Source organism: Octopus bimaculoides, chromosome 7 (assembly GCF_046866305.1).
Source record: "Octopus bimaculoides isolate indiv1 chromosome 7, ASM4686630v1, whole genome shotgun sequence".
NCBI classification, from domain to species: domain Eukaryota; kingdom Metazoa; phylum Mollusca; class Cephalopoda; order Octopoda; family Octopodidae; genus Octopus; species Octopus bimaculoides.
The window spans coordinates 51431779-51459559 of record NC_142934.1 but is presented as its reverse complement, the minus strand read 5'-3'; the positions used below and the strand labels follow the sequence as shown (position 1 = coordinate 51459559).

Genomic DNA, 27781 nt, shown 5'->3' with positions numbered 1-27781 from the left:
TTTATTAAATATATATTTAATAATATGTATTTGTTAAATTTAAGTTTCTAGATGTTCATGGTAGTTTAGACACATGGGAAGCATATAATTAATAGGTTAGATGTGTGTTGATGAATTATTATTAGGTGACCACAGATGGTTCAGAAAAACAGTAAATCAATCAAGGTCTTGGAACTGGAAAATCGGTGGTGTAACCATATAAATGTGTGCTTGTGTGTGTGTATGTAAGAAATATGTTAAAATCTGTAAATAGCTAAGTTCTCATTCACTGCAGGTATTTTGTGTCGTAGATGCTGGAATTCAACTTACCAATCAAGAACAGGTTCCAGATTTAAGGGAATATTTACCTGTAATAGTACTGAAATCCTTTGCAAGGATTAAAAAAAAATTTTAATTTTGATATCAAAACTCATAATTATATTCATTTTGAAGTGATTGACATTTTTTCTCCTCTTCAATAACTGAGTACCAAACCAAAGATAAATGAATGAATGTGGATACAAACACTTGTGGAGAATTATCTCCCTTTGTTAGACTGATATATATATTTATATAAGGGCATTACTACAGAATAATGCCACACACTCGACTTCCCAAATAAACACATTTTAGTACCGAATGCGAGGAAAGTAACCAACAGAAGAAACCAACTTTCTTTTAAATAACTCAACTATGTATCGACTGATTTTGCGATTACTAGAATGAAATCTAGTTTCCGTTCATCAGTATAGTATAGTTCAAAAAAATATATATAAATAAACAAAATTCTCACCTCACCAAAACGAACACTCTACGTATCCGACAAAGCAAAGGGAATGAAGTTTATCTGTATATATCTTCATTAAAGAAGCGGGAATCCTTCTGGATTGTTTTAGGTACACGTGTGCAAACCAGAATAAAAATTCAGCATTGAATATATTCCATGTATATATCTGATTAATAAATTCAAAAAAGGATAAAAAAAGATTGTAAAAGATTTTTATCCTTTTTTGAATTTATATATATATATATATATATATATATATATATATATATATATATATATATATATATATAGCCAAGTCAGCTAATCCAAGAATAAACATAGTTACTTGGTTTCAATACAATAACCAATCTTTACAATGCCAACCCACCTGAGACTGCTCCAGCTTCCAAGATACAAACTTCGTGTTTTAAAGTGATTTCAAAATTTTCCACCAAAGTTTCATATGAATTTATGAATTAAGCATAATAATGAGTTATTTTACTGAATTATTTTCAAAATTAACTGAAACAAGCAAAGTATTCCAAGAGAAACTTGGTAACAAAAGAGTTAAGCCATTTTTACAAAAATATCATATTTCTTGCTCAAGAAAGACAAGTTAGGTCCAGAGTTGCTGACTGGGAAAAAAAAAAAAAGGCTTTCAAAAGCCATTTTCAAACAGATTTAAAATAGAATAGAAAAAGAGCAGAAAACCATAAATTTCCTAGATAGTTTATAATTAAATTATGAATTTGCTGTGAAATTTATAGCTTTCTTGCTTTTTTATTATTCCAAATACGATGCCCTTAACAGTTATATTAGTTTTATGCTTTAAATATATTCCAGCAGTGTGTATTGCATTGTAATAATGTATTGGAGTTTAACAATGTCTTAATAATTTAGCTCTTAAATACCATAAATGGAAATACATTTATAATATAAAACTCATTCTCCTTTATCTTTTAGCCATGTCTAACTCATTGTATATATAGTTTTCTCTTCTCATTTGAAAAAAGTCTTGAAGTCAAAACTAGCCCCATAATCTAAAGTTCAAACCTTGCAATAGCTAACATGCTGTGGTTCCTGTGAAAGGTGTTTTTTTTTTTTTTTTTTTACACAGTTGAGTATTTTGTTAACTGTACAATAAGCACTTTGCAATGAAACCTTAAAATGTGCAAAAGTCATCCTATCCATTTCATGGAATGTAAAACAATAGAAAAGCTTAGCTGTTGCTTGCAAATGAATATGACATGGTGACTAGAACCAAGCTTTCACTGGTTGTTTAGTGCCAATGGAGTTGCAAGTAAAAACACCTTCCTGTTCCTCTGACCTAGTGAAACATCAAGAATGTGACAGCAGGATGGGGACAAAGTGTTGTACCAAAAATCAGCCGGTACTCATTCTCAGCTCATTAGACTGGAGCAACATGAAATATAGTGTCTTTTGCTTAACCCTTTAACATTCAAACAGGCCATATCCAGCCCAAATATTCTACCCACTTTATGCTCAAACTGGTCAGGGTCTGATTTCTCATAACTGACCTACAATTTCATTCTAAAAATAAAAATCACATTATCAAAATCTCAAAGCTACAAGATAATTCAGGATTACTTGAAAACAATATGAATAAACAAGCATCACATTTGACAGAATAATCTGAATGCTAAAGAGATAAGGACGCAACACAATAAGTAGTCCAAGAATCAAACCTACCACCTTATGATCATGAGCCAAACACCCTAACCACTATGCCACATGCTTCCAAAGAAAAAAATTGGAAATGCTTAAAAAATGGGCATCTTTTAAGAAGTTTGAAATTTGAAATAGTAGCAAAAGTTTGTAAAGAAGCTATTTTAAACCAGACACTGAACCTAAATCAATTTTTTAATCTTGAAGCGGAATAAGCATTTATGTTGTAATTCCATTTCAGTAACTGATAAAGACAGCACAAGGACTCAATATACCTGAACAAGTATGCTTGTTTCTGTTAAATGTTAAGTAGGTCTCTTAAATTCTTCATCATCAAAATAGAAATTGCACGTTCTAAATCCTAAATCTTAACAGATCATGATCCAAAATAAAAATAAGGATGACTCTGATAGTATATAAGAAATATTAATCGAATGCTTTGTATGGGTTTGTATGTATTATCTGTCAGCTACCTCTCTGGCTTAGTTCTGCTGAAGAACTGGCCATGGGCACCCCAAGAAGAATACAATAACAATAAGATTCAGTTATATTATATACAAATCCAACTGCCTTAATAATACTAAACCATAGACTGAAACCTAACCTGCTAATTCCATCTGCTGTTTTATTTCACAATGCTGATATCAGAGGAAAAAAAAAAGAGGAAATATAGAAAAAATACAAAAACAGACACAGTGAGCCAAAGAGAAAGATAATTAAATAAAATTACAGTCAGGTCTTTTTTTATATATATAGAAAAGAAAAAAAAATCATTAAATGAAATATTGGTTTGCTTTGATTAGGCATATAAGCCATATAGTTTTTAGAACAATTTATAGCATCGTCTTTAGCTTCAACCGAGAAGTGAAATGGCTCTTAGACTAAGCTTGCTTTTAACACATTAAATAAAACAACATTTCTTGGTAATTTTATTTCATTTTCTATCCAGGGACACTTTCTTCAGTGTGAGATTTTAAATGAGCGACTAAAGTACATTTCTGTGAATAATTTTTCCCACATTTATCACAGCAAAACGGTTTCTCTCCAGTATGAGTCATTAGATGAACACTAAGGATAGCGTTACGGCTATAATTTTTGCCACAAATCTCACAATGGAAAGGCTTCTCTCCAGTATGGCTTCTGATGTGTCTTTTTAGAGTGGACCTATCGGCAAAATTCTGTCGGCACACTTGACAATGGAACGGTTTCTCCCCACTGTGTCTCCTCCTGTGGTTATTGAAAGAAGACCTATCACTGAAGGTTTTCCCACACTTTTCACAATTAAAAGGTTTTTCACCAGTGTGTATTCGGAAATGAATTTGCAAATCACCACCTCGTGCAAAATGTTTACCACACACATCACACTGGAATGGTTTCTCTCCAGTGTGAGTTCGATAATGGATTTTCAAATCACATTTAAATGAGAAATATTTATCACAAATTTGACACTGAACTCTTTTCCCTTTATTCTTATTGGAATTCTCTGGAATGTCTTTGTCATCTTCACCTCCATCATTACTTGATTCTTTCTCTTCAGCTCCATCATTATCAGATTTTTTCCCTCCATTTCCATCGTTACCAGACTCTTTGTCTTTACCATCATCTGCATGTGGCTGTGTTCTTCCCTCATTAAATACTTTTGTGACTATATCTTTCCCTATCCAATTTTCTGAATAAGGTGCTGTTATCCTTATTGGTAGATGTGAATTTTTATTATTGTGTACTTTCAAGTGGCCTGTCAAATGAGCCTTCCTTGCAAAAGATCTATTACATATTGTACATAGGAAAGGTTTCTCACCAGTATGAGTTTTTAAGTGATTTTTTAAGACATTTCTATAGCCAAAAGCTCGACCACATACACCACAATGGTATGGCTTCTCTCCAGTGTGTGTTCTCATGTGTCGTACGGACTTTGAAGGATCAGCAAAATCTTTCTCACAAATTGGGCAATGGAAACGTTTCTTGTTGGTGTGTGTAACTAGATGAACTCCAAGATCACTCTTATGTAGAAACTCCTTCTTACATATATCGCACTGAAACAGGTTCTCATCAGAAAGAGGTTCCATCTCAGGTTCCATCTCAGGTTCCATCTCAGCTTCCATCTCAGCTTCCATCTCAACTTCCATTTTCCGTGGATGAACAAGTTAAATATTGAGGCTTTTGGTTCTCTGATATTCTCACAGTTTTATCTGAGACATTCAAAGAAAAATCTGAAACAAAAAAAAAAAAGAATGAAAAACAAAAGAAACAAATAATAAACTTCTTGAAATTTTATATATATGTATATACATATATATATATATATACATATATATATATATATATATATATATATATATATATATATATATATATATATGGCAGGGGTATGCATAAAATTCTATGAGTTGAAAGCATTCCAATACACATTCTCTTTTTCTCATCATGCAAAATACTCTTATTGTCATGTTGGTTTCAGTTATGTATGTGTGTGTGTGTGTGTATATATATATATATATATATATATATATATATATATATATATATGAGCGAATCAATTTAGATGAGATGCAGTTTGGGTTCATGCCAGGTAAAAGCACTACTGATGCCTTATTTCTAGTGAGACAGCTGCAGGAGAAATACCTAGCTAAGGATAAACCTCTGTACCTGGCTTTCGTTGACATGGAGAAAGCCTTTGACAGGGTCCCCCGATCCCTTATCTGGTGGTCAATGAGGAAACTTGGGATAGAAGAATGGTTAGTGAGAGCTGTGCGAGCCATGTACAGAGATGCTGCCTGTAAGGTGAGGGTTGGAAATGAGTACAGCAATGAATTCCGGGTAGAGGTAGGGGTCCACCAAGGTTCCGTCCTCAGCCCCCTCTTATTTATCATAGTCCTCCAGGCAATCACAGAGGAGTTCAAGACAGGTTGCCCCTGGGAGCTCCTCTATGCTGATGACCTTGCACTAATTGCGCAGTCACTATCAGAACTAGAGGAGAAGTTTCAGGTGTGGAAGCAAGGTCTAGAATTGAAGGGCCTTAGAGTCAACCTAGCTAAAACCAAAATCCTAATAAGTAGGAAGGTAGATAAAACACAAACCCCTTCAGGTAGATGGCCCTGCTCAGTATGTAGAAAAGGAGTAGGTAGTAACTCTATAAGATGTACCCGGTGCAAGCTATGGACACATAAGAGGTGCAGTAACATCAAAGGCAGGTTAACTAGCAAGTTAATTTTTGTTTGTGGCAGATGTTCAGGTGCAATAAAGACTGTAAGCAAACAGGAAACAACTTCTATCTCATTCCAGGGTGAAAAACTAGAGGTAGTCGATAGCTTCCGCTATCTGGGCGACCAAGTTAGTAGTGGGGGTGGGTGTGCTGAAAGTGTAGCTGCTAGAATAAGAATAGCCTGGGCAAAGTTTAGAGAGCTCTTACCCCTGCTGGCGAGAAAGGGACTCTCACTCAGAGTAAAAGGCAGACTGTATGACGCATGCATACGAACAGCCATGCTACATGGCAGTGAAACATGGGCTGTAACTGCTGAGGACATACGTAAGCTCGCAAGGAATGAAGCCAGTATGCTCCGTTGGATGTGTAATGTCAATGTGAATACCCGTCAGAGTGTAAGTATCTTGAGAGAAAAGCTGAACATTAGAAGCATCAGTTGTGGTGTGCAAGAGAGACGATTGCGCTGGTATGGACATGTGGTGAGAATGGATGAGGATAGCTGCGTGAAAAAGTGCCACACCCTAACAGTTGAGGGAACCCGTGGAAGAGGTAGGCCCAGGAAGACCTGGGCTGAGGTGGTGAGGCAAGACCTTCGTACATTGGGCCTCACCGAGGCGATGACTACTGACCAAGACCTTTGGAAATGTGCTGTGCGTGAGAAGACCCGGCAAGCCAAGTAAGATCGTTGCCAGTGCCCCTGGACTGGCTCTTGTGCGGGTGGCACATGAGATGCACCATTTTGAGCGTGGCCGTTGCCAGTACCGCCTGACTGGCTCCCGTAGGATTTTCGAGTGAGATCGTTGCCAGTGCCCCTGGACTGGCTTGTGCGGGTGGCACATAAGAGACACCATTTCGAGCGTGGCCGTTTTCGTGCGGGTGACACGTAAAAGCACCCACTACACTCTCTGAGTGGTTGGCGTTAGGAAGGGCATCCAGCTGTAGAAACTCTGCCAAATTAGATTGGAGCCTGGTGTTGCCATCCGGTTTCACCAGTCCTCAGTCAAATCGTCCAACCCATGCTAGCATGGAAAGCGGACGTTAAACGATGATGATGATGATGATGATGATGATATATAATGTACTGATCCATGATAGAATATTCAACTAAGAAAGTACTCCATCTGGAATATAGCATCTGAAGAGTATGTTTGAGTACTCTCAACATATGAAACTATTAGTAGCGCTTTAATACATGTACTGTGACCTTTAAATAATAATAATAATAATAATAATATTAAATGTATACACACACACACACATAACATCTACTTTTCCATGCTTGTTTAGATCTGATGGGATTTATTAAGGCAGACTTTCTACAGCCAGATGCATGCATACATACATACATATATGTACACATATACATATATCTATACATATCTAACAAAGGATTCATTCATAAGGTGTTGTTTGGTTTCAGGTCTCTCCATGTAACTATTACAGTGTTGTTTGTTGTTTGACAGGCTAGAGAATTATTACCTTGTTTGGAAACAGGTGAAGTCTAATATCAAGAAGGGCATCCAGATGCAAAGCATGGAAAAGTGAATGTTAAAAATATGGAGAGGAGATTTTAATTTATGTATATATATATATATATATATATATATATATATATATATATATATATATATACATACACACACACACAAATCAAAAATCCCTTCTTGGTAGATGGCCCTGCTTGATCTGTAGAAAAGGCATAATTAGAAATTCCATGAGACATACCACGTGTAAGCTACGGACACATAAAGAGATGCAGCAATAGCAGAGGAAGGTTAACAGATAAAATAGCTTTTGTGCATGGAAGATGCACAGGTACAATAAACACTGAAAATGTACAGAAAATAGACACCATCAACTGCCAATGGGGTGAACTAGAAGTAGTAGACAGCTTCTGTTATCTAGGTGACCAAGTTAGTAGCAGAGGCAGATGCTCCGAGGTCGTAGCTGAGAGAATAATAATAGGCTGAGCAAAGTTCCGAGAGCTCCTACCTCTGCTGGCAACAAAGAGCCTCTCCCTCAGAGTGAAACACAGACAGGATGATGTCTGTGTGCGAACAGCTATGCTACACAGCAGCGAAACATGGGCTGTGACAGCCAAGGACATGTGTAGGCTTGAAAGAAATGAAGCCAGTATGCTTTGCTGAATATGCAGTGTCAGTGTGCATGTACAACAGAGTGTAAGCATCTTGAGAGAAAAGTTGAGCATAAGACGCATTAGATGTAGTGTGCAAGAGAGACGACTGAGTTGGTGTGGTCATGCGATAGATATGGATGAAAACAGTTGTGTAAAGAAGTGCTGAGACGGAATTTGTGATAAAGGTTGACCCAGGAAGACATGGGTTGTAGTAGTAAAAGCATGATCTTCGAAATGTAGGCCTCACGGAGGCAATGAGTAGTGACCAAGACCTTTAGCGATATGCTGTGCTTGAGAAAACTTGTCAAGCAAAGTGAAATCATTGCCATGGTCATTACTGGTGTCACATGACTGACACCTGTGCTGGTGGCATGTAAAAAGCACTTCTCAAACATTGGGCCTCATGGAGGCAAGGTGGCCAATGCCAGTAGCACATGAAAAGCACCTTTTGAGTGTTGTGCCTCATGGAGGAAATGATGAATCACCTAGACTTTTGGCATTATGCCATGCTTGAAAAGAAGACCCATCAAGACAAGTGACAGTTATGGCAGATACTGATGTGACGCAAATGTCACCCATGCCTGTGGCCATGTAAAAGTACCTGTATATATATATATATATATATATATATATATATATACATACATACAAATATATGCTGATGTTTGAAGTCAGAGAGATAGGCCTATAGTTTTTTTGCATCTGCTCTACTTCCCGCTTTAAGGATGGGACATATTATTCCCTCCTTCAGCTTGCTTGGCAGACTGCCATTTTCAAGAAACCTCTGGAAGACAATCTGGAGGAGTTTTGCCAGGGCATGCTTACACGATTTGAAGAGGATTGCTGGGAAATCATCAGGACCAGCAGTTGAGTTTGTGTTGACCACATCTATGGCTAGTAGTATATCTTCTTCTCTAATGTCGATGTATTCCATCGTAACTGCCTCGCTAGTTATAAGTGAGGCGGCAAAGAAGCCCACTGGTTCGTTCACTTGTCTGTGTTCCAACAGGGTGGTAAAGACACTTTTGAACTGGCCATTCAGTACCTCACTGATCCTGGTTGGACTACCTGTGAGGGAGCCATCCTATTCAAAGAGGGGTCCTATCTTGCAGCGTACAGATGCTGTTTCTTTCGCATAATGAAAGAAGGCCTTTGGGTTTGACTTAATGTTTTTTATAACCCAGGCTTCTTTCTCTACTCTTTCGCTCACATAGAATTGTTGCAGGCTGTTTTCAATCTCCATCATTGTTTTTAGGCAGGACCTTTCGCTACTCGAGATTTTGGTTGAGGCAATTTGCAACCTTCTTCCGTCATCTCATGAGGATCTTCCTCTCCCTTGGAATCTTGTTCCTATTTGTTTTGACATTGTGATCTGGTACATATTTCTGGGCATATGGCTTGCACAACAGACATGAAATATTCTAGTTTCATGCCAATGTCTGGTGTGGACAGACATTTCAGCCATGTATATATATATATATATATATATATATATATGTATATATATATATATATATATATATAAACAAAAGTAAATGAGTATATGCATATATACGTACAGGTATGTGCATACCGACATCCACCTGTATGTATAGGTGCATATCTGGGTACAGGACATTGCAAACAAACGTAGACGAGAACACACGAGCCACATAGAGAACATTCTACTTCATCAGCTACCCACGTTTTAACACCGGCGTTTCGACGAGCTTCGGGCAGGACGCAACGTTAAAACGGCTCGTCCCATGGATCGCAGATTAAATCTGTATACGCAAATTAAATCTAGCCATGGAGGAATGTAGTGGCGGACAAAAAACAAGACAGGAAAACAAACAGAAGGCTTTACGGCCAGACGAGAAAAATTATGTGTGTATGAACGCGATGAGGCACGGAACCGAGAGAGACAAAGTGGTGGCGTGTGTTACTTGGCGAAAGCCAAGGAAGGAAAGGATTATTGACCGGAAGCATGTGACCATGCCGGTGTAAAGGGAAGAGAGAGAGTGGTAGAGGGAGAAAGAGAGAGAGTGGTAGAGGGAGAAAGAGAGGGAGGAAGTAGAAGAATGGTGAGCAACGAGAGGAAAAAAGAAAAAGAGGAAATACGAGGGGGAAAAAAGAGATACGTAGTAGTAACAGAGGAAGAACAAGAGGGGTAAGGCGAGATACGTAGTAGTACAGAGGAAGAACAAGAGGGGTAAGGCGAGATACGTAGTAGTACAGAGGAAGAACGAGGGGGGGGAGAAAGGAAAGAGAAAGAGATAGAGTAGCGTCGGAGGATAAGTTTACGAACTACTTACAATTTTTGTGAGACGCTGCGTTCAATCATGTAAAAACAAAAGTAAATGAGTATATGCATATATACGTACAGGTATGTGCATACCGACATCCACCTGTATGTATAGGTGCATATATATATATATATATATATATATATTTATGTAATAGCTATTATTACATTATCATTAATTAAAATAGAGGTGATTGAGAATGAAACATAAAATGTTGCCTGCAATGAATTGATATTATTTATTATTAAACTTTAAAATCTACTCTACAGTGAATGCAATGAATATTTAAATTTGCGAGAATTTGGAGATTAAAAAATTCAATAAACTTCAGAAAGCGTCGCCTTACTGGCACGTCAAAAAACATTCGAGTGAGGTCATTGCCAGTGCCACTGGACTGGCTCCTGTCCAAGTACACGTAAAAAACACCATTTGAGCGTGGCCGTTGTCAGTGCCGCCTGACTTGCCCTCGTGCCGGTGGCACGTAAAAGCACCTACTACACTCTCGGAGTGGTTGGTGTTAAGAAGGGCATCCAACTGTAGAAACAATGCCAGATCAGATATATATATATATATATATATATATATATATATATTATATACATATATATTATATATATAATATACATATATATATATATATAAATATATATGTGGTAAGTAGCTTGCTTACCAACCACATGGTTCTGGGTTCAGTCCCACTGCATGGCACCTTGGGCAAGTGTCTTCTACTATAGCCCCGGGCCGACCAAAGCCTTGTGAGTGGATTTGGTAGACAGAAACTCAAAGAAGCCCGTCGTATATGTATATATATATATGTGTATATATATATATATATATATATATATATATATATATATATATATATATATATATATATATATATATATATATTAGGTGACACCAGAGATGTCTCAACCTCAACGCATGTCTGCGCATCCCCAGACCACCCTTTAGCAGTTTCTGGCAGCACAAGGAGCGCCTCACAAGTGGCTTTCCTCCCCTTCACAAAAAGCGGAATAGGAGTCTTTCCAGCTTGCTTAGCCAAGGATCTGGGCAAGGCACAATGGACAGGCAATAGGTGATTACAGATGCTATAAACACCTGCACCACCTCCGCTCTACCCTTCAAGGTCAGAGAACTTCCAGACCACATCGCCGTACTATGGCCTCCACCTTGTTCAATACCTCGCTCCAATTTTTCGCCGTGTAGTTAGTCTGAAACGAACCAAACTCGAAGCAACTCAACAGGACCATCTGTCCAGTGTCCAATGACACTGGACGATATCAGCTTGTTCCTCCAGGTGCCGAGGTGCAAACCAATGGACTTGTCCTTGTTAACCTTTGCTCCCGCCACCGCTTCATATCCTCAGAGAGCATCTTCTACACAAGGTAGTTGTGCTTCGTTAGACACGATGAGGGTGACGTCATCTGCATATGCAGAAGTGAACTTACCACATCCAATCTCATTAGGGTTGCCACCTAAGAAATGTGTCAAGGCCGACAGAAAATGTGTCAAGGCCGATAGGAAATGTGCCAAGGCCGACAGGAAGCGATGCTGCTTCCTAGGGCTAAATAGCAGTAGTATTATTCCCTTCATGGGATTGTTACATTAAGTTGACAGCATGCAACTACTTTATCGCATCACTACTGCATAAATCTCTCTGAGAGATTTAGACATGTATTATTTCTATTTATAAATATTATATACTATATATGTAATAGATATATAGTATAGAGAGAGAGGAGTGGGGAGGAACATACGCGCACATAATTCGTATTTAGAAATAATGTCAAAGAGAGACAAGTAAGAATATTTTTAAAATAAAAAACATGAGTTAAGTCCCTTACATATACATGGCATTTCATATTAAAAAAAAATGATAAAACAATTGATAATTTTGTTGTATTTTCATTTTGTTTGGAGCAGGGGAAGTAACAGATATCTTTTACTCGTTTTATTCATTGAACCGCATTGGAGTGGAAGTAATATCACAAGGCTCAACGTTGCTTAACTTCGGTGATCGGACGAGAACCAATACTTCACGGTGATACGACCGAATTCCCAGAGTAAATGCTTTTCAGTTTTTTGGGTTTTTTTTTAATTTTATTTATCAATTTTTTTTTTCCCTTCTGCAACTGAATTTAAATGGAAGTTCCATATTGTCTGCGTTCTCTCAGATGGTGGATGTACCAATATAGATTCAACCAAGTGCAAATGTATGACCTTGTAATATGAGAAACCATTATTAAAAGTTTCTTCTAAACATGCCTCTTTGCACCAATATCTTAATTTAAACAATGCGACATAGAATTAATATAAAATTAGGAGCAGAACTAAATTCTTCATAATCCTAAATTTTTAACTTTTAGCTGAAAATATTAAATGTAGTCAACTATACTTTGTGTGTCCAAAATGAAATTTAAACAAGTATTAAGGTAATTCAATTTAAGGAAGATAATTGCAACACAGAAAAAGAACTATTCTATCGTAATTTCAAGTTTGTAAATTTGTTATTTTATTGACCCAGCTTGTGTGGTGGTGAACTAGTTACTTTTAATAATCAGTTATTAAATGTATTATGTTTAGTTTCATAGACTAGCAGGCCTCAATTGTAGAAACTTCTTTTTTATCTAAACCAATGGTTCTCAATTGGGGTCCACATGACCCTTGGGGGTCCATATAAGAATTTGTTGTTAAAATTTATGGGCAATAAATTCGTTATTCTTCTACAATACACAAAATATTTTAATAATTTTTTTATACAATTCCGGTTCCGGGTTCAGTCCCACTGCGTAGCACCTTGGGCAAGTGTCTTCTGCTATAGCCTCGGGCCGACCAAAGCCTTGTGAGTGGATTTGGTAGACGGAAACTGAAAGAAGCTCGTCGTATATATGTATATATATGTGTGTGTGTGTGTGTGTGTGTGTGTGTATGTTTGTGTGTCTGTGTTTGTCCCCCTAACATCGCTTGACAACTGTGTTTATGTCCCGTAACTTAGCGGTTCGGCAAAAGAGACCGATAGAATAAGTGCTAGGCTTACAAAGAATAAGTCCTGGGGTCGATTTGCTCGAATAAAGGCGGTGCTCCAGCATGGCAGCAGTCAAATGACTAAAACAAGTAAAAGAGTAAAGAGAGAGAGAGTAATTCCTAATAATATTTAAAAACAATATAATAGGATTTTTTAAGCATTGAATGGTTTCAAGGGTCAATCTGAGTGAAACAAGAATCAAGGGGGTCCGTAAGAAAAAAGTGGTTGAGAAACACTGATCAAAACAAAAAGAATCAATACTAAGAGACAGCCAAGAAATGTGGAGGAGCAAGAACCATCCAACCCAACAACATTGAGGTGCATCTAGTCTCTACCATCTTCAGTTTTCTACATGTCCAACACAATAAACAAAACATTAAAAAAATTGCCCTGTGTGGACCACCTCTTTGCTTGTCTCTCCTTTAGCTATGTTACCAACTTAGAATACTTAGTTTCATCCCTCTGCATTTTGAGTTCAAATACCACTGAAGTCAGATTTTTCTTTCTTTCACATACAAAGTAAATGAAATAATTACTAGTCATGCACAGCAATCCATTGAATCAACTACATTACCACTGATAGAAAAACCTCCATTAATCTGTAGCACCATATACCTCTATCCATACAGGGTAATATTTCTTGTGGCAATGACATCCTAAACAAGAATGGCAGTTCATCACATACATCACACCTGCATCTGCTTTCAGATGTCGACATTCCAGTGCTTTTATGCTTTGGCCCTTCACTACTCTAGTGTCCATTTCTATTGCCTCTATCATGATGTGTTAGTGGTGCTTCTCTACTTCATGCAGTCAACTACAAGAGTCTCTCAGCACTTAATGTCAGTCAAGAACCTTCATGTCTCTCTTGCAGATATATTTGTAGCTCTGGTAGAGATGGCTTGTTGTTCTCCATCCATTTTCCAATTCCATTTAAAGATGCAGCTATCCACAATGGACATGGCCCCAAATGAGCAGTGTACATCCTGAGGAAGCTAGTACAGGTGGTAACCCCAATATTTTTACCCAGCAACTCACTTTATCTTGCTATGAAATCCTCAAGATGTGACAGACACTATTCAGATGGAAAGAGCTGACTCTTCTCTCCTACTGTGCAATACATACTGTCATCTTAGTCTTAATTGTTAGTTTGGTGGAACAGGCAATGTTGTTGCTGTATTTTGAATTCTCTTATCGATTTCTGTATCCAAGATGCTAGTCTGAAATAGGTGAACTAGAAGACAATGTCTGGTTCGTAGCTGGTGAGGGTAATGAATGACAGACTTTCAGTGTCCTGTCTTCAAGCTGACAGTCAGTCCAAAATCTTTGCAGGTTAGGGGAAAATGATATACCAGTGTCTGAAGTGGTTGTTGAATGTCGGTTCTATGTGCTACATCATTAGCAATAGGGTGTCTCTAATGAAGGTTTTTGCAGATATTGGTTTCCAATCTGGGACAGGCAAGATTAGAAACCCACCTGCTATCAGAATTGATGTCGAGATAAATTCCCTTTGTTGCGGCACCAAAAGCATGCTTCAGAAGCAAGAAAACCCCAAAGAACACGTTTGCTTGGTTTTACTGCATATGTCAAGAGACATGGAGAAGTTGCTACTGAACTACACTGTTCTCGTAATGTTGTTGTGGAAAGAGACAGTCAACCTCTACACTTATAGTAGCTGGCATATGTCTAGAAGAAGTTTCTCTGCTAACCAGATCAATGCCTTGGTTAGGTCAATGCAAATGACAAACAGGGGCACCTACCATTCTCTACACTTCTCCTAAATTTGTTAACAAGAGATCATATCCAATGACCTTTCAGTGTAAGAAATCAATTTTAGCTAAGCAGATAACCAAGAAATGATAAAGCAGACTAACTACCACTGCAAAGTAGGCAAATTAGAGTAAAAAAAAAAATCAATCATGTACCTAGTCAAACTAAAACAGTAAAAGGGCAGAAATTTTAGCAGAAAAGATACTGTTGAACTTAATGCTTAACTCAAATTGGCAATTCACTTTTCATTCAACTAGGGCCTCCAACAGTAAAAATATACAAAATCAATTCTACCAACTATAATCATTCGCATAAAGATATTCACATTCCTTTTAATAAAATTCAATTATTATGAAACAACTTACAACAGTTTGACAGGGGTTTGGTTTATACCTCTTATTCCAATTGATTCTTAAAATGTGTTCTTAAATTGTAGGTACGGGTCCCTAATGTCTAGCCAAAGAGAAATGAGATTGTAAGATCCTCAAACTTTCCTTGAGAGTGTTAAAGATGTTAGGTGAAAGAGAAATGAAATGGCTGCAACCATAAACCAAGAGTAGGTCACAGGTTTAACACTCTTGGAGATTATCTCTATACCAACACTAATTCTTACACACACGTATGTATGTATGTATCATCATCATCATCATCATCGTTTAACGTCCGCTTCCCATGCTAGCATGGGTTGGACGATTTGACTGAGGACTGGTGAAACTAGATGGCTACACCAGGCTCCAATCTGATTTGGCAGAGTTTCTACAGCTGGATGCCCTTCCTAACGCCAACCACTCAGAGAGTGTAGTGGGTGCTTTTATGTATGTATGTATGCATGCATGCATGCATGTATATACAGGTACACCACCAATTTTCTGGCAACTGATGGTCTGGCACCTCCTTTAATTCAGACCAATTAGGGGAACTTGAAATTCCCCTGGCCACCAGTTTAGTTCACTGCAAGACCACAAGTGGCTTTGTGTGTAGTGTGTTTACAGACATTATCTACACTGCACTTGTTAGTGGCGATACCAAAATTTTGAGAGTTCCTCTATTTATTTAGCTTAAAGTTGCTCTTAACTATGGCTGCTACAAGTAAGAGAACTGAGAGCAGAAGTGGTAATGTCAAATGTAAACAACAATTCATATAGAATCAAGACAAGTAGAACTGTTATAAAAAATAAGACCATGGCATGTTGGTAAGTAAGATGTGTGCTATAATTAGTAATCAGTAGGTTAGAGGTGTATTGATGAATTATGATTAAGTGACAGGGATGGCTTTGGAACCAAAGACACCAGAAAATCGATGGTATACCTGTAACAATATACCTTACCTTAAAAATTCGGCTCCCCTAGATGGAGGCATAAGAGTATCATCATAAGCCTACAGCATGTCTTCAAGACATTTTAGACCTGACAGAGCCCATCCCTCTCCAGGTCTTATCACAACCACAGGACAAAAAAAAAAGAAAGAGACAGAGAAGAACCAGCATCAATACCAAGCCGATATTTTATCAATCCTGAAAGGATGAAAGGTAAAGTTGACCTCAGATGGAACTGAACTCAGAATGCAGAGAACCAGAGCAAAGCAATCTAACTAGTACTTTAAAGACTCTATTGGCTACCTAATGAGTGTGTGTGTGTGTGTGTGTGTGTGTGTGTGTGTGTGTGCATGTGTAAGTGCACGTGTGTGCATATACACACATATATATGTATATATTAAATGAGTTATAAATGAGATTCTTCAACTAAGGAAACAGTGACTGGCACATTCTATATACATGCTTATTAACAAGAACAAATGGACTATTTAAGTAACAATAGACAATAATTTACTAAAAATAAATAAAGGTTGTTTTAATTATTTTAGAAAGCTACTTCAAATGATGTTAAGTGTTCTTTAGTGTATCAAGTGTTGTTTCAGCTGAAACTATCCCGATAAAAAAAAACAATAATATATGAAATGTCAATTAAAAGCCCTTATCATATCAAAAAAGTACAGGGAAATTAGGATACAAATGAAATATCAACCATGTTTCAGTCACATTTTTGTCAGTTGCAGTATGTAGAAGAAATGAATCATCATCGTCAATTAACGTTCATATTTAGGGGAAAGCGGACATTAAACGATGATGATGATGATGTTTCACGGTGATATGGGATGGACAATTTGACAGGATCTGATGGGCCCAAGGCCTGTATCATACTCCCATATCTGCTTTGGCATGGTTTCAACAGCAGGATGACCTCCTTAATGCCACCCACTTCAAAGTGTGTACTGGATGCTGTTTTTGTTCCATTAACACTAGTGAGGTCACCATGCAGCTTGCAAGATTACAAACCCTGAGGGGAAAGCTTTACACTAAGAGATGAGGGATAAAAGTATAGGAGAAGGGGGTCTGCAGTTTTTGGCAGGGATAAAATCTCTTCATAGACATGCTGTGTTAAAAACAATATACAGGTCAAAGCAAGACAAACATCATTCTAGTAGTGACTCATGAGAACATCAGATGTGTTTCAGCTTCCATGCTCACTAGTTACATGAGAACTTTAAAATAATAACAATTATTGTTGTTGTTTAGCATAATCAGTAGAGTGTTGGACAAAATGCCTTACATCATTTTGGAAATGGCTTTTCAAGATCTGATTTGAAATCCCAGTGGTCAACTTTGCCTTCATCCTTTCAAGGTTGATAAAATAAAGTAGCAAGTAACAGGTATAAGTAGGTAACTAGATCTATCGTGAATCTACAGATTCATTAGGTTTCATCTCTTCTGAATAAGATGACAGTCCTTCACAAGCTGCTGCTGCAGCTCATTTTCAGCTGAGTGGACTGAAGCAATGTGAAATGAAGTGTTCTGCTCAAAAACACAACATACTGCCTAGTCTGGGAATTGAAATTATGAACTTACAATCATGAGTCCAACACCCTAACAACTAGTCCATGTGCCTTCTCTAAGTAAGTTTATTGTTTTAATAAATTTTTTAGCACAAAAGTGTTCGCTAAAACGGGATTTCCTTTCTCTAAGAAAAATCTCTTTCAATCTGCAATTTACACACACATATATAATTCCATTGTATTTTGTGATATTCTTTCTGTATCATCTAGTGCTAGGTTTTCTGTACATGGGGAAAAAAAACAGGATGGGCATGGTTGGAATACCTTAGATCAGAGTCAATAGCTTAACCCTATTTCTATTGAAATGCACCACTTTTGTTTCAATTAATTTCGAAAATAACAAAACCTTTAGTAAAATAACTCATCATAATTAAGCTGGTGTTTGGAATATAAATTAACTTGGAATTTTTATGGAAAGTTTTAATTTAGATCACTTTAAAACAGCAAGTTTGTATCATAGAAGTAAGGGCAATTTAAGGTGGGTTGGTAATACAAGGTAAGTTACAAAAAGTATAGTGGGTTAGTATCAAAGGGTTTAAGGCTATTTAGTTCAGGTTTAATTAGCAAAAATGAATTTCATGGACAGCAGCATGTAGTATGATATACAAATAATTAATAATAACACAACTCAACAGGTATTTTGTTGATAGGACATTTTTATGTAATTTGAAGGTTTTTTTTAAATATTGAATCCAAAAATGGAATCCATTTTTTACAATCACATTTAGACTTCAAGACACCCAAACCCACTAATCATCAGTGGGTGATATGTGTGAACTTTAAGATGGTCAATTTTCTTCAGGGGCAACAAAGTGGATACACCAAATATCCATACTTTTAATGAATGGGGGAAGGCAGAGCCAGGGGAAAATGTTAGGTGATCAAAGAATAGCTGCAGCGAACATCAGTTCCAGGGTCTTTTAATGAGGTTGAAGAGCCTTTAGTTCAACCAGGAAAAATCATCCTACCTTCATTCCATATGAAACTTGGCATTATGAAGCAGTTTGTTAAAACTTTCGATAAAGATGGACCATACTTTCACAATATCTGCAGCACATTTCCCAGTTTGAACAGTGAAAAGATAAAAGCTGAAGTATTTAATGGGTTTGAAATAAGAAAAATGATGAAAGATGGGAACTTCGTAAATTCAATGAATTGCATTGAAGCAGCAGCATGGAATTCATTTGCAATAGTTGTAAATGACTTTCTGGGTAACAAGAAAGCAGTTAACTATGCCAAAATATTCGACAGCATGCTGCAGAACTTTCAAAAGTTGGGTGCAAATATGATGAGCATAAAGTTTCACTGTCTCCATAGTCACTTTGATAAATTCCCTGAAAATCTTGATAACACAAATGATGAGCTGAACAGGCAGAATGTTTCTGCCAGGACATAAAATCAATGGAAGAAAGAATATCAAGGCAGATGGGACTTACTTATGATGACAGACTATTGATAGAACTTGGATGTCATTTTCAGATTGTATGTCAAAAAAAACCCTAGTTCAGGTCCAAATTTTTGAACAGAAAAAAATTTTTTTTTGCTGGTCTGTGTGATTTTAATCAAGTAACTAGGAAAATGTAGTAAACAGCTCAGTGGTTTTGACATTATATATAAGGTATTGAAATGAATACTCTTTTACTTGTTTCAGTCATTTGACTGCGGCCATGCTGGAGCACCGCCTTTAGTCGAGCAAATTGACCCCAGGACTTATTCTTTGTAAGCCTAGTACTTATTCTATCGGTCTCTTTTGCCAAGCCGCTAAGTTACGGGGAAGTAAACACACCACCATCGGTTGTCAAGCAATGTTGGGGGAACAAAGACAGACACACAAACACACACACATATAAAAATATATATATACATATATACACAACAGGCTTCTTTCAGTTTCCATCTACCAAATCCACTCACAAGGCTTTGGTCGGCCCGAGGCTATAGCAGAAGACACTTGTCCAAGATGCCACGCAGTGGGACTGAACCCAGAACCATGTGGTTGGTAAGCAAACTACTTACCACACAGCCACTCCTGCATCTACATCTGTCATTTTGCAACATTTTGTCAAAAGAAAGAGACATCCACATACAAACAGACACACACATACACAACACTTCATATAATAATTTCCATTACTTTTTTTTACCAAGTGTCTAACTGCCAGTTAATTTGACGTCCCACTATCTCTCTTCTTTTTCTTGTTTAGCCTAAGATCAAAGAATAATTAATGTAGCTAACACTACATCATCCAAGGGAGCCTTTTTTACTTCTTTTTGAGACAACAGGATATGATTGAAAATGATTTAGCAGCTATATCTAACATGTCAAGCAACTACATACAGGCTCCCTTTTCTATGCTTGCATGAGTCAGAAGGATTTCAATGAGGTAGATTTTCTACAGCTGGATGCTCTTCCTGCCACCAATGCTCACTTGTTTCCAAGCAAGGTAATATATCTCCATGACCAGACGTGATTTCCACAGAAGATTGGAAATAAGGACACTGTTTGTATGACAGTGGTGCTCGTTTACAACTATCAAACAATATCAAGACAAAGAACTCAAGCACAAAATCACACAGGCATACATACAATGAGCTTTTTTCAGTTTCTATCTATCAAATCCATCCACAAGTCTTCAGTTGACTCAAGCTAGAGTAGAAGACACTTGACCAAGTTAAGGCACAATGGGATTGAACCTGAAACCACAAGATTGGGAAGTAAACTTCTTAACCACACACAAACAAAGGCTGCAGTGCATGTGCATGCTTATATATATTTGTACATGTTTATTTGTCCCACCATCACTGCCGCTTGACAACCAGTGTTGGTGTGTTTACATCCCCGTGACTCAACAGTTCAGCAAAAGAGACTAATAGAAGAGAGTACCAGGCTTTAAAAAATAAGTACCAGGGTCAATTCATTCAACTAAAATTCTTCAAAGCAATGTCCCAGCATGGTCACAGTCTAATGACTGAAACAAGTAAAAGATAATTTCTGAACTGATTTGTTTCCAGGTAAGTGAAGCACGAGAAGGAAGTCGAGTACCTGAATCATCACAGACTCTGACGAGATAAATTTAGAAAGCAACATTTCGTTCTATTACACACAACTATAATGCCTAAGATGTAAGAGCAACTACAACATAAAAATTGCTAACTAGGACTAAATTGTGGACTTTGTTCAAGAATTGAAACAGATATCAATTATTTCTCTCTCTCTCTTTCTCTTTCTCACATACACATACACACACAGATTGTGTGCTTTTTTAAGATGTTTGATGAATTAAGAAACAAAATCACTATTACTAGCTAAAAGAAACTAGACTGCTGTATCTCTAGAATGTTCCAAAATTAGTAACTATTATTCCAATCCTTTCAATGAATTTAATTCAAAACATGAAATCAGTAAACAAAGTAAAAATTGATGTCCAAAAATAAAATCAACCTCCCATATTTTCCTCAGACTCCTTCCATTTGGATCACTTAACGCCTTTTTTTTACCCAAGAGTTATTCTCCAGAAACACCACATCCTGTACCAGTGTAGCCGCATATCATTCACACTACAACTAATTTCTCTTTGCGAAGTTTTATCCCCTGAGCTCATTTATTTTTTTTCTATTATTCATACACAATAACATTATACATCCAGCAAAGAATACTCCCTCTTTTCTTTCCAGCCTTTACACATTCTCCACCCATAATTCACTGGGAACACAAGTTTCATAAAATCTACCCTTCACTAAGAAAGGCAAGTCTTTTGCTACCAGCAAAGGAAATAGCTCCCTAAACATTTTCCACCCTATTCTTACTCTATCTACTGTTTTCAGAGCAACCACTTCCACTATTAATTATGCCCCAGAAGCTATCAACTACTTCTAGGAGCCTTCCAAGTATTTGAAAGAATTTACTAAGTCAACAGGGCCTTTAGTCTTGCAAGCTAGATGGCAACATCACTAATGTTGGTGCAATGAAAAAGAGCACCCAATACACCCTTTAAAGTGGTTGGCACTAAGGAAGGGTATCAGCCATAGAAAATTTGTCTCAATGAATTTTGCAACCCTTACAGGTATGGAAAAATGAATATTAAAACAACGATGATTGTGTATAGAATTCCTCCCTCCTCCTTTTCTAATTATTGAGCGAAGCCACTTCTCAGATAGCAGCAGAATCCTGTCTTCTTTCTCGCTAACTAAAATTTTTGTTATTGCTAAGTTTACTTTCAGCTCTCTCAATTCTGGGTTTGGCTTTCGTGGTTGGGATTTCTTCACTTAATCTTCTAAAGATTCAGCTATGAACACCAGGTTATCAGTATACAAGACTTCTCACAGATAGCCAATTGTGAACTCACCTTTTGGCCTGGAGTGGGGCTGAAAACCAAGCCCTGATAGACATCTACCTACACACTTTATCAATCTCAGAACTCTTTACTGTCAACTTGCTGAGAACCTCTCTGTACATGGCTTACACAGCTCTGTGTATTTATTAGGTTGCTTACCAACCACCAAACAACCAAGAATTGTTGCCCTGAAAAATACAATTCAGTCTCAACAAAACCCATCTTTTTATGACACTCCAACATATGATTGTTTTGTTTCAATGAAGAAATACTTAGTTGTTTAGCCCAGCTCAGATGATTGTGCAGACCTGTGATCAACAGCCGTCCTTTATCTATTTTTCAGGCAATAAAGAGGGAGAGATTTGGCTGGTATTTCTAGCAGGCCAAACAATCATATAAAAGAGTCATGGGCATGCCTAATGAAAAAGTGCCATCGCATATTTTAGTAATGCAGCCAGTATCATGGTAAACGATGTCTTTCACAGCCCGCTTCTCAGAAAAGATTGCCCGTGCCTGATGTAAATTTATTCAGAAATAAATTAACTTAACCTTTTTGTTACCAAATTTCTGTTGAAATACACTGCCTTTGTTTCAATTTATTTTGAGAATAATGAAAAATTTAGTAAAATAACTTTGTCATTATTAAGATGGTATTTGGAACATAAATTAACATGAAGTTTTCATGGAAGGTTTTAATTTAAACCATTTTAAAAAGGAAATATGTATCATGGGACCAAGAGCAGTGTCAGGTGGGTTAACCCTTTAGCATTTAAGCTGGCCCTAATATTCTACTTATTTTAAGTTCAAACTGGCCAGATCTGTCTTCTCACACCTACCCTACACCCTTGATCACAATGATAAGTGAATGGGAACAACAAAAAGCTCTCCGCAAATTTTCTAGACACACAGAACACCAGAATTTTGCTACAAATGATATTTGGATGTGGAATTATTCAGAAATTCCGCAAATTCATTTTACAGCTTGTCTGGAACTGCTCGGGAATTAAATCTAAAAGGATTTCAAACGGGTTGATATGAAAATCTAATACCTCACACATCATCATCATTTTAATATCTACTTTTCCATGCTCACATGGGCTGGATAGGATTTATTGAGGTAGAAACAAAAAGCTTTTCAGATAGCACATTAATTTCCTCTACTTCCAGCAGTGTAAAGCTTTCATACATCCCAAAATGTCATAATGACCTGCCCTTGATTTTTTCATTCTACAACTATTTCATCTGAAATGGTTCTACCTTGTTGACAAAGTGTACAACTTGAATGGCCTTGTTGATTTCATTGAGTCAAATGAAAATATCATTCAGGTTGGCTATCATTCATTTGTTGTCAGAAAGTTAATTTACAAACTTGCTTGGTTTATCCCTTTGATTTCTTAAAAAATTCCATTTTGTCTTTCATCAATGCAACTCTAGCTACCATATTACTAATTGGAAGCCATCTCACGTCTGTAAGAAGCAAAAAGTCTCTCATTCAGCATTTAATTTTTAATTCAATAAGTACAATATCCTTATATACACAGAAATAGATTTGACAAAAATCACTATGACAACATCATTAAAAATAGATTTGAGAGCTAGAGACAGTGTCTTCATACATAATAGCATACCTATGGATCACACTGTGCGTTTTCTTTATATCAGGCTTGGCAAAAACACTCTTGCAAACAAACCAAATCTATATCTCAGCATTGCAGGAGCTCTGTCAGTTGTACTGCTAAGTGCTATTTTCTAAGAAAGACGTTCTTTTCAAAAAGAAACTAGATATAACTTCATTATGATCTCTTTTCTTAAGCACTCCATGGAGTGACAAAACAAGAATTCTTCTTTAAAATAATAATCTTTTAGGTGTCTTGAATATATAAGCAGCTCAGTATCGGATAATGTTTGTGTGCTCTTCATGGTGGATAGTAAATATACCTAGCAGAACCTCTTTGATTTTCCAAAATAACTTTAGTTTTATATCATCTAATATATAAGAAATTCAAAAGGTAGCAAGCTGGCAGAATAGTTAGCAATGCGCAAAATGCTTAGTAGCATTTTGTCCATCTTTACGTTCTGGGTTCAAATTCTGCCAGAGTTGACTTTGCCTTTCATCTTTTCGGGGTCGATAAAATAAGTACCAGTTGAGTACAGAAGTCAATGTAATCAACTTACCCCACTCCCCTGAAATTGCTGGCTTTGTGCCAAAATTTGAAACAAGTATACCAGATATTCTTCAATAAACATTTATCCTTTGACAGTGGCAGTGTTCAGTTTCTTTGCATCATTCTCTCTAAACATACAATCAACAATATCTTTGCAGTGGAGCAAGATTAAAACTTCAGAAAATGAGTAAGGTTTCTTATTTTTTGCAATTCTCAAGACGAGGTGATACTTGGTAGGAAAGCCACTCTGGTGAAGTTCGCATACATTTCAGATAAGATGCCTTCTGTCCAAAATATGATTATTCTTTGTCAGCTTTTGGTTGTGATTCATGTACTCCAAGTAATTCTTCTTGTGTACTCTTAGGGAAAAACATGATATGGTTAGAAAACACCAGAACCAAAGCCACTATCTACTATCTTTTGAGAAAAGCATGAAAATATAAGACATATTTCTTTAGTCCAATAAAACTATTTCTAGTCTAGAGTTAGACATAGCGACGGTCCATCATACACACTGGGAATCGAAGTTTCATTCGGCTATAAAATACATCAAACACAACCATATATGTATGTTTGAGGCAGGTAGAAAGCTGTTCTTTAAAGTTACCCACCTGGCAATCTTTCGATACAGGTACACAACGTCATTCACCCACAAAACTTTCCCTCAAGATATAAAGAGGCTAGGCTGAAAAAGGTGAATGACGTCGTCTCCTCATACCGACGCTCTGTATACCAGTATCGAAGAATCGCCAAAAATTTTTTAATACACATTAGAAAACTAGTCCCAGATCCTCCATAAAGTATATGACGATTACAGCTGGAATAAGCCTGTCATCCTAGATGTGTGCTCGATCAAATTTTGCTTCGGGTTAAACAACTAAGCAATACTGTAAAATATAGATAAAACTGATAACGAAGATGTGAAACTTACATACGTGTACATTTCAATAACATATATTGTATCATGGCTAATTACAACTAAATCTCCACTCAAAACTTGCCCTATTATCTTAAGGAAAGGCCATCGTATACTATTTGTCGTTGACTAGAAGGGATGGTCAGGTCATGGCGAACGCCTCTATCCCAAACCTGCCGAATGCCTGGGACAAAACAACAACTACTACCAACATCACAATTCTTATTCATTCAAGCGATTTTCTTTTTATTACAATATAATGAAATTCTGTAAGATTCAGTGTAACTTCACTTTTCATAACCTCCAGATTTCTTGAACGAAAATATATTCTTTACAAAATCGCAGTAACAACTTGCGCGTTTATTTATTTCATTTACTTTCCCACTACACAGTGATTTGTACGCATTAACACGAGTAAAGAAAATATCAAAACAAAACCTCTCTAAAGAGAATAATCAATGCTTTTCGAAATTGGGTTCTTAATCGCTTCTAAAAGATACAGAACATTGGCAGAAATATTTGAAGGGATAAATTGTCGTTTGTAATGTTACTAGGACTATACGACCTAGGTGGGATAATGAAAGGTGAAGTTGACCTGGCAGGATTTGAACTTGAAACTTACATGTGGCGATATTTACATACTATAACGCTTTTGTGTCGGTGTTCAACTGCATGAACGAAGCATCTTCGCTGTCTCATCAAATGCATAATTACTTTTATTGGCACAAGCACTTTTTTATTGTGAATGTATATAGAAATCGATTCCAACGAAATTAAATACAAAACCACCTTTACTCCGACTGTCTTCCTATTCTACAGCCTTTCCCATTATAAAGATGTCTAATCTTACCATGAGACCGCATATTTTGATCAACGTAAATCGACCTCAAGTACATAAATTATATCTTTATCTTTCTTATCAACCAACCAGCCACGGAAAGATAAAGCCAAACTTGAGGACTTGGCGGGATTTTAATATAAAGGGACATAACTACTACTCAAGACATCTAATCCGGCACGTTACCGACCTAACAACCTGTACCTTGAATGTCTTTTGATGATAATCGGTTTTTAACTGTGGCAAAATATAATAAAATTTGAGACTGAATCAAAGTAATAAAGAGTTTTCATTTTATCTACCCTCGAAGAGATGAAACAGTAAAGCACTCCATCTCTCCACCATGTGACAATGAATAATATTTAGTAAATATATTTTATTAAGTAATAACATGTAGTGTTTAAGAGTAAATATATTGAATAATAAGGGAATAATAGAAGATACTAGAAGATAAAGTAGTATTTTATATTGCAATTAGATAACTGATTTCTAAACAAAGGCACAGGGTCATTACGGGGAGGCGGAGGAGGAAGAATAATGAACATTGCAATAAAGGTACAAACGCAATATGGACTGAATATAACTGAGAACCTGCTTAATTTGTTATTTTAACTGCAGAAACTAAAAAACAAAATATATCAGCGAATATACATATATGCCCGAATAGTTAATTAACAAATCAATTTAATTGATGACTCGATCGTATAGCTTCTTCATTCAGTTACATGAGCAAACGAATACACAAACTAAAAGCAATATATTCCACAAAGACAACAACCAAGTTTGTTTTGTCTTTTTTAGATAGGTTAATAGCAGTAATTTTTATAATGATTTTGAAAACATTTCATATTTTGTCCACTAAAAAGTAGAAAGACTAGATCAGGTTAATTATCCTTTCGTGTACGTATGTAACTATATATATATATATATATATATATATATATATGCATGTGTACGTGTGTATATATACTCTTTCGTCGACATCGTTCAAATTCCCGTAGTTAAAATGCCGTTATACATATGAATCAAAACCGGAAATTATTCAAGCTATAAGTATTCAGTTTATAGATGCATAAAACAATAACACTACCTTTGATATGTGAGGAAAATGAGACATATCTAGTTAAATAACATAAGCAAAATATGTCTCAGAACAGATCCTTTCTTCATACGTATAACCTTATGATAGTCGTCAACAAGGAAAATATGAGGCACATACCTTGCACCTATATCCGTATTTCTTTTCCTCGATTCCAGTTCTTCTTTTTTGTTTTAGACTGTTTGAATTCCGTTTGCTTGTTATAATATGTCGCTGCGATTATGAAATCCGCTCAATTTAGAGAATGTTGCCAGGATCTTCGGTGGTCACACGATATCACCATCTCAGTCGGATTCTTTGTTAAACAGAAATCAATCAATTTTGAGGTCTTTGAAAATGGGTTACCTCCCTTTAAAGTATTGCAACAACGTTGAATTTACAAAGAAAGTAAACATTTAAATTAAACAGTAGAATCACCTTACCTTTTTTATATAAATAATACTACCTACAATGAACAATCACAGTAATATCAACGACCTTGTCTTGTAATCTAAGCCATTAAATTACCGAGTCCTAACACCAGTGCACAGGAAAGGATAATTTCTATATGGATTACCAAAAGGGACATTATTGTCCGAGTGTAATGGCTTCTGAGGTATGTACAGAACCACAAATTTGTGGAGCAGAAAGCTGGATTTTATATTAATTTAATGCTTGATTGGTAATTGGTACTTATTTTACCG

At 36.5% G+C, this 27781-nt stretch overlaps 1 protein-coding gene across 2 annotated transcripts; it reads right to left on the bottom strand.

The window, feature by feature from the left end:
* Positions 1 to 2971: 2971 nt before the first annotated feature.
* LOC106871380 (uncharacterized) lies at positions 2972 to 27411 on the bottom strand. Of its 2 annotated transcripts, none has more exons than XM_014917803.3 (2): positions 27090 to 27411; positions 2972 to 4641 (listed from the first exon to the last, which is right to left on the bottom strand). In XM_014917803.3, the coding sequence occupies exon 2, from the start codon at positions 4555 to 4557 to the stop codon at positions 3373 to 3375; it is 1185 nt and encodes a 394-aa protein (XP_014773289.1). In that variant the 5' UTR covers positions 4558 to 4641; positions 27090 to 27411; the 3' UTR covers positions 2972 to 3372. The 2 variants fall into 2 exon arrangements, with proteins under 2 accessions (XP_014773289.1, XP_014773288.1); XM_014917802.3 differs by having other exon boundaries at positions 27219 to 27411.
* Positions 27412 to 27781: the final 370 nt, after the last annotated feature.